The sequence below is a fragment of the Sinocyclocheilus grahami genome, unplaced genomic scaffold (assembly GCF_001515645.1).
Source record: "Sinocyclocheilus grahami isolate Dianchi unplaced genomic scaffold, SAMN03320097.WGS_v1.1 scaffold92.1, whole genome shotgun sequence".
In the NCBI taxonomy this organism is placed as follows: domain Eukaryota; kingdom Metazoa; phylum Chordata; class Actinopteri; order Cypriniformes; family Cyprinidae; genus Sinocyclocheilus; species Sinocyclocheilus grahami.
The window spans coordinates 2,752,729-2,766,808 of NW_015505271.1; the positions used below are offsets into that span (position 1 = coordinate 2,752,729).

A 14,080-nucleotide genomic window follows, 5' to 3' on the forward strand; every position below is an offset into this window, starting at 1 on the left:
CATTGCACTTTTCTCTCAACTGACAAAAAAAGGGAATATAACCCACAATGTCAAGACTTGAATGTGGTGAATGCTCTCAGATCAACTGAGAAAGATTCATCTCCATGACAAAGATCATGAATAGCTAAATAGATGACAAACAAGCACAGAGAACAGTGATTCTGTTTAAACGTGTAATTTTAAGCTACCGGACAGGTGAAATATTTTAGGGCTAATTTCCCTGAAAGAACTCATTAAAATGGGCTTTTACAAAACAACGGGCCCACATTGCACTTTTCTCTCAACTGACAAAAAAAGGGAATATAATCCACAATGTCAAGACTTGAATGTGGTGAATGCTCTCAGATCAACTGAGAAAGATTCATCTCCATGACAAAGATCATGAATAGCTAAATAGATGACAAACAAGCAGTGCATGACAGAGAAACACTGAAAACTAGGCTTTCCGTTCTCTCCGTTTCACTGTCATGCCTGTTGTACAGTTTCCTATTGCCAAGGACAGACATGTGACTATGAGTCACTGTCTCTGATCTAGCCCTACAAACAATGCAATTATTCAGCTGCATTTTACAACAAGGATTCTCCAAATCTTAATATTTTAGCTGCACAATGTAGGATCTCACTGGGCTATGGCATTTTGATACCGTCAAGACCCTAGTGAGAGATTGCCACAAATGGCTTGGCAGTGCCGTCAGAGCCAAAACTCATAGTCACATGAATATTCAAAGCTGAAATCAGCAGCAAAGTGAAAGATAAGAATACTGACAGACAAAGTTAGAAACACACTGGGAATTTTACTTACTAAAAGAGAAAGAGAATGAAAGAGAAAGAGAAAGAGAGGGGGGCAGTACAGTATATTTATGTATTTCATGTTCACCAGTCCAGCAGGAACATATGTAAGCAAACTATTGCCCACCTCTGAGAAACAAGCACAAGTGCTCATATACTGAAAGTGGTTATATGGGGGAATGGCTTAACTGTTTTCTTTCTCAGACATATTTGTATGGCCAGCCATACATTATTTCATGCATATTATTCCATGTTTATCACAGGCTAATGGGCTGGTTACTGACTAAACTGAATTATTAGAATGTACCCAAGGGCAGGTGGATTTCAGTGGTTTGTACTGTATATAATAGGGGTGTGAAATGAATCATAAAGAAATATAAGACATTAAATCATCCCACCTCAAAACATTAAATAATATCTGAAAAGCTGCTAAAATTTTAATATAACATTGAACTGAATTTTCTTTCGAAAACACTTGGACTGCCCTCATATTTCACAGTGTTAGACTGAAGCTCCCATCTTGCCTCATTTCTTAAGGCATTTCAAGTAGTTTGTATTCTCAGAATCCGCTGTAAAATATTTATGATTAATTCATTCTTAATCATAGAACAATGAACATCCCCACCACTGTTTTTTCAGCAAATGTAATGCATGATTAGGGTGTTACAGTTGTAATAGGCGAGTAATATGTCAGACCCATAAGAGGAGCAAGTTGTGACGTCAGGTGCCCACTCTCACATCCAGTCTCTGTCTTGCTCTCGCCATCATTTCAAAATAAAAATTGGCTGTGTGAGAGAGTGACTGCTGTGGCCTCGGAGATCTAATGGCTCTCAATCACCACCGGTTCAAAAACACCCGCAGACACCCTGCCAAAGAGTAAAAGAACACATGATATTATAACAGTAAAATACAAAATACACTACTGGAAACTCAGGAATGAATTACATTTAAAACATGTTAAAACAGAAAACAGTTCTTTTTAAATAGCAAGAATATTTCATAATATAACTGTATTTACTGCATTTTTTTAATTCAGCCTTGGTGTGCATAAGATGAAAACAGAGTTTTTTTTAATGTTTTCAAATCTTACAGACCCCAAACTTTTGAATGGTAGTACAAGTACACTGTAAAAAATATATAATTTTTAGTAGAAGTCATAAATAAAACAAAGATTATTGGAGTATGTTTTACAGGACAATACTTCAGTTGATCTGCTTCAAATTTTTACATTTAATTCAAGGTTGTAATTGTTTGTGATATTTACTAGCCATTTTTGAGTGAAAATTGTTTCTACACCAATTTCTTTTTTTCAGTGTAATAAACGAATGAATAATTATATTCATACTTCTTACATTTATAACCGGAACACTAAATTAAACGGCATATAAAAGAGAGCACCAGTTTACCTGTTGACAAGCTGGATGCCACTTAATGCTGTGGTACCATCCCTACTGACGAACAGTGTTAAATTGCTGTCTGTGAGAGAAAGAGTGGCAGAATGATCAGCTTCAGAGAAGTGAAGGCTTCACAAGAGGGGAAAACCCTCACATATATGTACCAGTAATCAAAGTGTTGAATTAAAATAAGCTTAAGAGGAACTAATGGTGCTAAATAGTTAATACATCCAAATGTTTTCTCAACACACCTTCATTGTTGCTAAAATCCGCAAAGTTCTGACTCTGCACAATCTTCTCCACAATATCATCTGCATCAATGCGCGTGTCGTCCACCCATGTGGGATGGTTCTCCACAGAGTCCTTCTTTCTCCTGTGTAGATATACAGAATAGATACTTCTTATCTTTCAAATCAACTCAGTCATGTTATACTTCGGGTTTTAAATACATGCCATTTCTTCTTGTGCAGATTAACATAAGACAACAAAGTCATTTAGTATCTTGATGTTGCCAGTGACTCCGCACCTTGAGGGTCTGTTTGGGGGCAGAGCAGGTCGTGGAGGACGTGGGGGTCTCTCTGGTTTTACAAGCTCTTTCTCTGGCTCTACGGGGCTCTCAATAGTCGTAGACGTCCCTCCTGACGTGTTGCTGCTGCTGGTGGAGGTGTTCCGCCGGTGCTGGGACAGATCTGTCAGGCTGGAGGAGTGAGAGTGCTCTGTACTGTAGCCTGCGTGGAGGACAAGCACATCCCACAAGACTAAGGGTGAGTAGCAGCTCTTGTGATTATAATCAGCAGTGTAGTGAAAGAAAAAAATAATTTGTTCAAAGGAATGTAAGAATTACATTTTTTACTTTAACTTTTCAACCCACTACAGTTCAAAGGTTTTTGAAAGAAATTAATATTCAGACAAGGATGCATTAAATTGGTAAAAAGAAAGTGACAGTAAAGACATTCTTAATGCTACAAACGATTTCTATTTCAAATAAACGCTGTTCTTTACACAGAAATAAATTCATTTGAAAAGATTTTAAATAGTAAAAACCGTAATATTAAGAAATATTATTACAATTTAAAATTACAGTTTTCTGTATTTTTGGTGAGAATAACATCTTTCTTTTAAAAACATTTAAAAAATCTCTCACCGACCCTCAAACATCTGAATGGTAGTGTATGCAAATGAAAAAGTACACTCACTTTTCTGAAGTGAAATTTTCTCTCAATAAATGTTTGTGATTTTAGAACACAAAAATCTCTGTATAAATCTTGTCTCCTGTATCATATTGTAAATTGATTAAGATTTTATTCAGTTGTAAATCTAAATGATTACATGTAAATTTTATGTTTTTGAAAATAAAAATACAATTAAGATAGTAGTTTGAAGTTGTTGTTTTTTTATACTGTAATCAGCTATAATCTGTACCTGATGCTCTTTTGATCGTGCCCTGAGTCCCACCTGAGATTTTGCTCTGTTGGCTGGCAAAGCTGGAGTTGCGAGAGTGTCCCGTGTGAAACACTTCATCTGGACTGGACAGGTTCTCCTCCAATCCCTCCTGAAGTCCTCCTAAGAACAAACAACCTCAGGTTAGCACCATTAATTTAGAAAGCCCTAAATATATAACAAAAACAATATACCAAGTCCTTACCAAGTCATCATAAAATACTGTGCATTTTTAATACAATTGTAAATGTGTAAAGCATTTATCTACTTGTTAACATTCTCCAAATTTCATCATTTCAGAGATGGTCTACTGTAGGTGTGCTGGTTATACCAGAGTTGTTCACACAGGGTCTGCTCTTGACTGATCGGCGAGTGCTGCCACCGTGGGGCGGTGCAGAGTGGTCAGCGGTGCCCTCTCCCTTGCGGTCCAGCTGCAGAGAGGGGTCCTGCCCAGCCATGGCAATGGTCTTAGCTGTGCTCACAGGCCTGAGGAGATGGAGAAAGCAAGTTTAGATGTCATCAGCGAGCAATAAGAGCATGTGTTCTCTCAATAATTTATACTTACACATTGACTACAAATGTAAACAAGAGGGGACCTATACTGAGCATGGATCAAGATAACTAAACAACAGTTTCTAAGCACAGTGTACTTTCTTTACACCAAGGCCCCTCATTGTCCACAACCACATTTATTTTCATTTACAGAAATTAGTAGTGTCCATAGATTTAAAAAACTAAAACAATTATAGTTAAAATAAGAACTCCAGACGTTTTAATAGCTGAATCCCACTTATTTTAACAAAGAATTGACATGGCATTTTTCATTCACTCATGATTTAATTTATAAGAATTAACGTTAAGAATTTTTACCTGATAAAATAGTCAAGAACTTGGCATAACTAGAAAAAATATGTTCTTTATAAGGGTTTAGTAATTTACATGACCTTTTCCAGGGATAGAAATCACACATTTAAAATTTACACTCAAAACCCGGTTCTTCAAAGATAAAAATAGCTGTTGATGGGGTGAAAAAAATACATTACTTTTAGTTGTTTTAGCTTATTTCCAATCTTGGTTTGTCTTATTTTAAATCATCTTGAGGCCCCATTTGAAGTTTGCTGAGGGGCCCTAACGGGGTTGAAAACCATAAAAAAAATTTGATGGGGACATCGGATGCAAAATTCACTTTTACATGGTGTTTGCTTATAAATGTCGGACTGTCTGACGGACCGTCCCGTATTAGCATATTTCTCCCCTCAGCCAGTCGTATGCTGTCCGCCACTTTCTCCGCGCTCGAGCAGCTGTAGCAAGAACAATGTCTCGCAAGCAATGCAGGTGTTTTGCAGTTGGATGTAAATTGAAAATAAGATTCTTCATTTTCTCCCGACATGAGAGCCACTGAGGACACAGTGAATTAGTTTTGTTTTTGATGGTAAGGCGCCACCATATACACAAAAAACAGAAGAGAGGGGCGGGGTGAGCAGTAGCTCATTATCATTTAAAGAGACATGCACTGAAATGGGTCGCTGTGAACAGAGCTATTTTTGACAAGGTAAAAAGGGTGTTGTTTTACACGACCATTGAGAAATTTGAACCAAAGTATTTGGCAGACATTTCATGAAGACCCTAAAGAATCATACCAACCTGTGGAAAATGGGCATCTGCTGCCCCCTTTAAGAAATAGAAAATTCAGTAACACACTCACATTTTAAAGCAGGGATCTCCAGAGAGAAGTGTCATACCAATAGTGACCTGGGAAGAAAGATGAAGATATTACAAAATAAAAGGTGAAATGTAAAACCAAATCTGTCTCATAACAAAATGCATTTGGATAGTAAAATCCAAACACATGAAATCTAGATTAAAACGAGTCAAAATTACAAAAATACAGTGGGTACGGAAAGTATTCAGACCCCCTTAAATTTTTCACTTTAAATGTTGTCTTTTTCCCTTCATATTTTTCCTCCTGACAAGTCTACAAGACAGTGAGTCAAGTCAGTCATTACAGGGACTGACTGTGGGTTGATGAGAGGGTTTGACCAGTCACATGTCACCCACACAGTGTAGAAACTCTAGATGACAGCGTTTGTATTGAGGGCAAATATTCTAATAAAAGATGCTAAGATTAATGCACAAAAATAGGTTCCTGGCCTTAATAGATGAAAACAGACAGTGTTTGAGCTTTTGGTTGGACTGACCAAGGCTGTTCAAAACGGACGTGTGTACTGTCAGTCCAAAAATGAGATGAGAGATGGACAGGGCCTACCTCCACATGCACAAGCATTTACACAGAGACACACTCACCTTGAGTATGGAGTTGTCCTGCCGAGTGTTCTTGGTGTCGTAGCCCTCTAGTATACAGCAGCGAACAGTGGAGCCTGAACCAGCAAACTCCGCCAAGTTGAGGTCAGCAAAGCCCAGCTGGAGATGAGAGAGGAGAATAAATAAGACTTTATCATCAGTTCAGCCATACAAAAAACGATAGCTCTAAACTTTTCCAAACAGGTTTTTGAGTAAATTCTCCAGTTTTCCCAGTTATACCATTAGCTTTATGAGCAGGACAGGCCATAAATCCATTTCCTATTTATCTTTATTTTTTAACATCTAGCCTTATTTATTCAAGGTACATTTTATTTAGAGTAAAAAAAGATAAATACAAAAAGAGCAGTTTGTCAAGAACCTTGAAAGCTAGTTTAGGGAAAAGGAAAGCAAAGGGTTAACTCTTAAGGGCTCTCTTATATAACTACAGGCATGTGAAGTTGGCAGAGTCAGTCATGCATGAAATCTCTTCTCTGTTTCTCACTCGATAAAGGTTTCTCCAACACTACCAGCAAGCATTCTTGTTGCTTTTTTCATACATTTGTCTCCCTCTCTCACTCTTCTTTCTCAGCAGTGTGTTCTTGCTCGAAAAATTCTATTAACCTTGGTTAATGATATAACGGTAGCTGATATAATTCTTTCCATTTCCTTTATTGGATGAATACCCCATACATTCAGCACTGATGCACGTGACCAGCTGGCCTTTAAAAATCATTGATGTGTGATATTACAGCAAGGGATAAAGGGACAAATGCACAGACACACACAGAATGATATGTTTTATTATCTCACCTCAGTGAGAGAAAGAAGAACCCACCATAAATATTTTTGAAAAATATTTTTTACTGCCCATGAACAGAATTTTGTATCAATGTTAATACATCTTTGTGTACCCATAAGAATAGAATATCATCATATATTAATCTTAAAAAAACATTAATTAGTTTCCATGGATTAATGCAAGTAATAATTCACATTATATCATATCATAAACCTCTAGAGGAATACAAATGCTTGTATATTTTATTCGTCAGACTATTCTTCTTGCAATTATGTTAGTTTCTAATAAGCTAAATGACCAATAGTTTGCTCATTTTAAATCATTTAGTGCAGTATTTAGTGCACTAAATGAACCCTGGGTGTACAGTTTAGTCTCTGGTCTCTAACCTGCAAACTATACACCTGCTTGAAAAAGGAGACAATAAAAAGCAGGAGAAACCGAAACATTAGGGTATTTTCACATCTTCTCACAGATCTGTGCATGCGTCTGTGGCCTTCCTTATCTATATTTGCTTTTCCACTGCTGCCTTTAGCACAAACCGTTTCCTCTGTCCTTTCTAGAAATGACTCCTGTGACTGTCCTTAAAAGGTTTATGTGGTTTATTCCAGACAACCTTGGTTTTCTGTGCTCTTTTTGAGACTGACAATTAGCATGTGATTTCAGGATTCACAAATAACATAAATTTGATCAATTAAAATAACTCATTTCAGTTCAATGACACGTATTAACTGATAAGATTACTGTCAATGTACTGTAGCATTCAAATATTTGCCACAGCAAAGGCTCCCTTTAATTCATCTTAAAGGTCACATGCACCCCCTCCTCCTTCCTATGTTTCTCGCTTATTCCTGGTTACAGTCCATAGATTTGACCTCTCTCGTTCCCTGCTTCTGCTGCGCCAGCACACAGTTCTGACACGGTTCTCCCGTTCAGGATGTAAGGGATCAGTAAATGAAGAGAAAAGGACACGGATGTACACTCCCAAACAAAACATCCTCCTGTAACTCATTACAAACACAAACATGCTAAACATGTCTTTCTCTGCAGTAATTTGGCCATGATGACCTGAACCAGCAGCATCACAATATGACTATGGCCCCGATCAGAGAGAACATGTTTTTCAGGTATGAAAACGCAAGGCGCACCGCACCTTCTGGTGTGTCTGTCACCGCTAGAATCTTTGGTTTGCTGTTAAGTAAACAGTCATATTAGCAGAAACTTAAGAACAAAATACAGCTCCGGGTAACCCGTGACAGCCACCACAAGTTTCTCCTCCATCATTGCAGTCTCCGGACGTTCCAAGCAACCGTAAACTTCCGTCACCACAACGGAAGGCCCGCCTCTCCATTCATTCGATTGGACAATGGGGAAAAAAAACACGAATGATGTCGGGCGCTTTTCTGCTCAGAGTTGATTTTTTTTTTAAACTTCATGTGCTAAGATCGCTCCTACAAAACCACGAGGCACAGCAGTCGACTAAAACACGAGGCGCCCGGGGCGCATAAACAGTGCGCAAAACGTGTTCTGTCTGATCGGGCCCTATGAGTGTCATACTTCTTCACACTAACTGTAAACATTCCAAGGTTTTTTTTTATTATTTAATTTTTTTAATCTAAATGTATACATCAAAAATATATGCATATATATAATTGACACACACATATATATCCATACTAGTGAAATATTACACATTTCACAATAAAAATGTATTTTATTCCTGTGATGGCAAAGATGAATTTTCAGCAGCCATTACTCTAGTCTTCAGCTTCACATGGTCCTTCATAAATCATTTTTATATGCTGATTTGGTGCTAAAGAGACATTTCTTACTATTACCAATGTTGATGAAGTGTCTGTAAAAAGAAATGTACAATGTTATAAAAATTAAGCAGCACAGCGGTTTTAAACATTGGTAATAATAAGAAATGTTTCTTTAGCACAAAATCAGCATATGAGAGTTCAATGTGATGCTGAAGACTAAAGTAATGACTGCTGAAAATTCAGCTTTGCCATATATATATATATATATATATAAAACACCTTTTTATATGTAATCACACTGAGGGCCTTTACCTGTTTAAGGAATGTCTCACATCCTTTGTTTGTTGATACAAGAGGGATGGCCGGTGTCAGGCTTTCCTGTATTACTGAAAATATGTGTTCAGTTTTTTGTCTATTATCAGTTACTGCTTGAATGTATTGTACAATTAACGCAGGGTGGTACAAGCAATGATAACTATGTGGTTTAGAGATTCTCAAGGTGTGGAAACACATGTCTGACAGGCCCAGACCAGATGACTGAATCCCTAACTCTAACCTCCCACAGCATTACACCCATTTTATTTATGCAGTATTTCCTGCACATGTGGTGCCCTGCGTGTCATGTAGTACAGTATGTATACTTGTGTATAAGCATGTGACTCACAAGAGATTTGTGTTTGTAAACATATAAAGGCCCAAGGGAAAAAAAACTGACCTTTTGTAATTACAGAGTGTGAGAAAAAATGTGTAATAGAGACAGTACGTGAGGAAGAAACAATTACATGGAGAGTGAGAAAAAAGGGATGAGGGATGAGCTCTTACCTTTGAAAAAGCCTTTCCACCTTTAAGTTCCTGCAGGGAAAAAGAGAAAGAGAGAGATTATTTGTTATGCAATGTTTGCTATTGGTGTGGTGACGCTACGAGGCAAAAGGAGTGAAGGGTAAAGAGAGCGAAGGAAACCATGAGACAGCAGATATCCTGTATGGAGTAAACCAAACATGTGAACTCCATACCTCCATAATCTGACTGTTAAGCTGGATAAGGGTGTTTTTTCAACTGTGGGCACTTTTATGTCCCATGGGCATTTTTATTTTTATTTAAACTAACAGATTTCAATTGTAAGAAGGTCATATTAAAATAGTTTGGAAACTATATCTAATGGTTAAAGGGGTCATATGACGCAATTTAATTTTTTCCTTTCTCTTTGGAGTGTTACAAGCTCTTGGTGCATAAAGAAGATCTGTACATTTGCAAAGACTAAAGTCTCAAATCCAAAGATATATTCTTTATAAAAGTTCAGAGTCAGCCACGCCTACCTAAAACGGCTCGTTTGAACACGCCCCCACATATCTACCTCACTATGTGGGAAGATTTGCATAATGCCGCCCAAATGTTCACGCAAAGAAAAAAGGTGTAACTTTTATTCTCGCTGTAGTATTGTTGCCGCTGCCGCCATGTCCTGAAGACGCTGTGTGCTTCGTTGTGAAAGCGAAACTACTTTGTTTGGTCTTCCAAAAGAGGACGATATCCGCTTCGTCATGCTGATCTGTGCTGGTCGCTGAGGGAATACTTCAACTTAGTGCTGTGGATCGCCGGCACATTTTATGGAGGACTGTTTACTGATCCTGGGAGAGTAACGTTAGACTAAAATACTGACTCACGTAAGTACATTTTCTTTTATCATTTGCCACTGATGATTCAAACGCGAGTTTTGGGCAGTGTGGAATAGCATTTGTTGTTTGTCATTTCTCCCATCACAAATGCAGACAGTTTTTATGTTTACGCGGCACGATGCGATGCAATGCAACGCGTAAACAAACAGTATAAGTCATTATAATCAGTAATTATGTCCCCACTGGATGCAACAAATGCCTCGTTTGTAATGGGTTTTAATGTTTTTGTGTCGTCGCTCCGGCCGGGACACGGCATCAACAGTATGTGAGGGGCGTAACATTTCCGTCTCACGCTTGAGGTATTCGGCCAATCACAACGCACTGGATAGCTGGCCAATCAGATCACACCTCGCTTTTTCAGACCGATGAGCTTTGTAAAAATCGACGCGTTTCAAAAAGGCAGGGCATAGAGGAGAAACAATAATGTACAGTATGTGGAAAATAATGTGTTTTTCTTTTACTTTAAACCGCATAAACATTTCATTACACCAAATAATGTTATTTTTAGCAGCATCATATGACCCCTTTAATCTTTATTGCCTTTGTTAAATGTTATTGTTTCACCCTTGTCCTAGACCCAGATCTTTTAATTGTATTTAAAAATCATGTTTTTGATGGTATTCTAAACAAAGCCTGAAGCAAGTGTCAGTGAACACAATACAACCCATGTGGTGTGTAAAAAATAAAAAAAAAATCAAAGGTAGCACAATATTTTTATTGTGTGTCTTAAATTTTTGTGCAAAAAAAGTGTGAAAATGTTATTTAACTGTGTATGTATAATACATAAAATAGCTTTGAAGTTAACTTTAGCAAGACATCGAAGTCTGGCATTTTTTTTACACCAAAAAAAGAAGTAATTTCCTCCACAGTTCACAGGGCCAAAGGTGTCCATAGCTACACACCCTTTAAACATGCTTTGAAAATATTATTTATCACTTCAGATTAAAACAAGCTATTAATATTATTTTCGCAGGGCTGAAAAGAGAGTTCTTTGATATATTATAATGGTTGTGTTGTTGAGATGCGCGTTACAGGATTAAGATGAAATCTATGTGCGTGTGAGTAAGACTAACCTTACGCACAGACACTCGGCAGATGCAGGGGTCCAAGACCCCAGTGGCAGGACTGGCACTCATCTTACACACAAAAGAGAACTTCTTTCGCCAGCGAACACAGTTCTCCTGAACCTCCTGCCTGTGGAGAGAAACAGAGAGAGAATTAGTTATCAGCATTATTATCAATCTTTATGAGGCGGCCAGTGAAACATTACTGAGGAGACCACAGATAAAACAAACAAAACAATGAACTCTATGATGATTAACAAATGGCCAATATCGTCATTTTGGATGATTTTTCAGAAAGTTCACAGGGTTGCAGATCATTGCGAAAGTTTGGCCAGAGATGCTGAACACTTTTGTGCAGTCTATTCACTGGGACTAATCGCTCTTCACCACAACAGTCCCATCTTTGTGAAACAACAGGACTTTGCACAGGAAATGAGAGCATTAAGAAACATACTAGAACACAGCTGAGCTTTCAGTCTCAAATGAAGCTAGACTGTGGCAGCAGAAGACGTAAAAGAGACTGTACAGTATGAAATGCCAAAGGAACCATTCTCATTCTTTCATCTCTGCAGACCTCTTTGATGAAAGTGGGTCAATATGTTCTCCCTTCGCTTTCTGTTATGTTCCTTTTCATCATCCTCCATTCCTGCAGCTCTTTTGCACTGCACCGCTCTCTTACATCCCCAACCACATTCATAAACTCTTGGTGGATGGTAAAAGTTATGTCTATTTGTTAGTTAACTCAAAATATTAATTACAGTTTATACAGTAAGAAAAATTGTGTTAACTTTGAAGTGAAAAAGCTTAAGTTTGAGGCCAGTGATGTGTTCTAGAGTTATTTTTAATAATCCCATGTATTAAATGTACATATCAAAATTTTCATTATTCACTGAAACATAGTTTAACTGAGTAGAATCAATTCATAGCCTGTTGTCAGCCCTTAAATAAAAATATAGGCCTTTATATAATTCACAGACACTAAATTGTCAAAATGCATACATTTACACAGATTATACAACCAAGGTTTTACATTAATCCTTCTATTGCATTCAAATCCATATTGGACCATAAAAATCCATAGTTTGGAAATGTTTTAAGACTATCAAAATAAAAGTATTTAATAAGTCAAAATTGTACATTGTTATTTTGTGTGTGTGTGTGTGTGTGTTCTGGGGCAATTTTGACCAGGGTATCAACTGAGTATTCATTTTAGATAATTCCTTAAAATTTATATTGAATATATTTTATATATTCTGCAAAATTGATAAGATCGGCCTTCTGTAAATTTATCAGGGAGGGTTTTTTTTCAGTGATAGGGCCCTTTTCTTGATTTTCACTTTTGGGCTATACCAGTTACATTTATTTTCTCTTATATGTACTATAATATACTGGATCATGCATAATCATACTACACGTGCAAAAAACAGATATCTAAATATTGTACAATAGTAAATGTTCTTAGGTAGGGCATCTTCCCCACCACCTTTATCAGACATCTCTCCATGGGTCATAATGAAATTCAAAGTAATTTTTATATCCAGACACAGGTGACAATTCTTTAGGAACATTATCCGGCCCCTAATATGGAGACAGCAATCAAAAAACAAGCACTATTGTGTCTGTCTCACTAGATAAAGCTCTTGACTGTGAGGTTTTACCCGCCTGTTTCCACACTGTTATCCTTCATATTGTACGGTGCCTGGAGGCAGATTTGATGGCCTCCTCCTGTCCTTTATTTACCCTGGGCTTGTTGCCAAGGCATCTGTCCCTGATATCCGCCAGCATGCCATGGAAAATGAGTACGGATAAAGGCACATCCATTACCCGAGTGTGACCCTGAACAGACTGACCTTTCCACTAGTACCACACACACACACCAACTGCTGATGGGCTACAGGTCACGTTTGACTGAGCTAGATATGTCTGATCACAAAGATAGACTTAGCATCCCAGACTAAACAGTTAGTTATTTAGTCAGCAAACTGAAAATCATTTCCCTTTCAAAGCAAATTGTGAACCAAAACTACTCAGGTACATATTACACAGTTGAAGCGGAGGAAGACTTCCAAACTTACTCCACATGACACACACAAACACACGTCTGGAGCTACAGCACAAGTCCAACTGGCAGTCCACAAAACCACTGTGGCACAGCATGACTGGACAAACCTATAGGGTTATTCAGGCATCACATTAGGTTGTAGGGAAATGCAGAAGGCCATGGGCTTCCTCGGGAAGTCCTAATGGGTTTTTAAAAAAAGTGGTTTTACATTTATATGTAACAAAGTCTATGGTTATTATTCCCTGAAAAGACTTTGAAGTTTAGTTTTACAACAAATTACACACAGTCATACCTCAAACATGAACTCTGAAACTGCTGTGTACAAACTAAAGTTTCTACTATATACAGTGGGTACGGAAAGTATTCAGACCCCCTTACATTTTTAACTCTTTGTTAAATTGCAGCCATTTGCTAAAATCATTTAAGTAAATTTTTTTTCCTCATTAATGTACACACAGCACCCCATATTGACAGAAAAACACAGAATTGTTGACATTTTTGCAGATTTATTAAAAAAGAAAAACTGAAATATCACATGGTCCTAAGTATTCAGACCCTTTGCTCAGTATTTAGTAGAAGCACCCTTTTGATCTAATACAGCCATGAGTCTTTTTGGGAAAGATGCAACAAGTTTTTCACACCTGGATTTGGGGATCCTCTGCCATTCCTCCTTGCAGATCCTCTCCAGTTCTGTCAGGTTGGATGGTAAACGATGTTGGACAGCCATTTTTAGGTCTCTCCAGAGATGCTCAATTGGGTTTAAGTCAGGGCTCTGGCTGGGCCATTCAAGAACAATCA

The 14,080-nt window shown here is 37.7% G+C and overlaps 1 protein-coding gene across 4 annotated transcripts in view; it reads right to left on the reverse strand.

The window, feature by feature from the left end:
* Positions 1-904: 904 nt before the first annotated feature.
* The window catches only part of eeig1b (estrogen-induced osteoclastogenesis regulator 1b), a 43,798-nt gene continuing 30,622 nt past the window's right edge, over positions 905-14,080 (reverse strand). For 3 of the 4 annotated variants that reach the window (XM_016275152.1, XM_016275150.1, XM_016275151.1), the window contains exons 4-13: positions 11,230-11,350; positions 9,306-9,335; positions 5,928-6,044; positions 5,329-5,375; positions 3,955-4,109; positions 3,606-3,746; positions 2,710-2,911; positions 2,435-2,556; positions 2,196-2,265; positions 905-1,655 (exon numbers count right to left, since the gene is read on the reverse strand). In XM_016275152.1, the coding sequence (XP_016130638.1) occupies positions 1,610-1,655; positions 2,196-2,265; positions 2,435-2,556; positions 2,710-2,911; positions 3,606-3,746; positions 3,955-4,109; positions 5,329-5,375; positions 5,928-6,044; positions 9,306-9,335; positions 11,230-11,350 (1,051 nt within the window). In that variant the 3' untranslated portion in view covers positions 905-1,609. The remainder of the gene's footprint in view (positions 1,656-2,195; positions 2,266-2,434; positions 2,557-2,709; positions 2,912-3,605; positions 3,747-3,954; positions 4,110-5,328; positions 5,376-5,927; positions 6,045-9,305; positions 9,336-11,229; positions 11,351-14,080) is intronic. The other variant, XM_016275154.1, reaches the window with a different exon arrangement.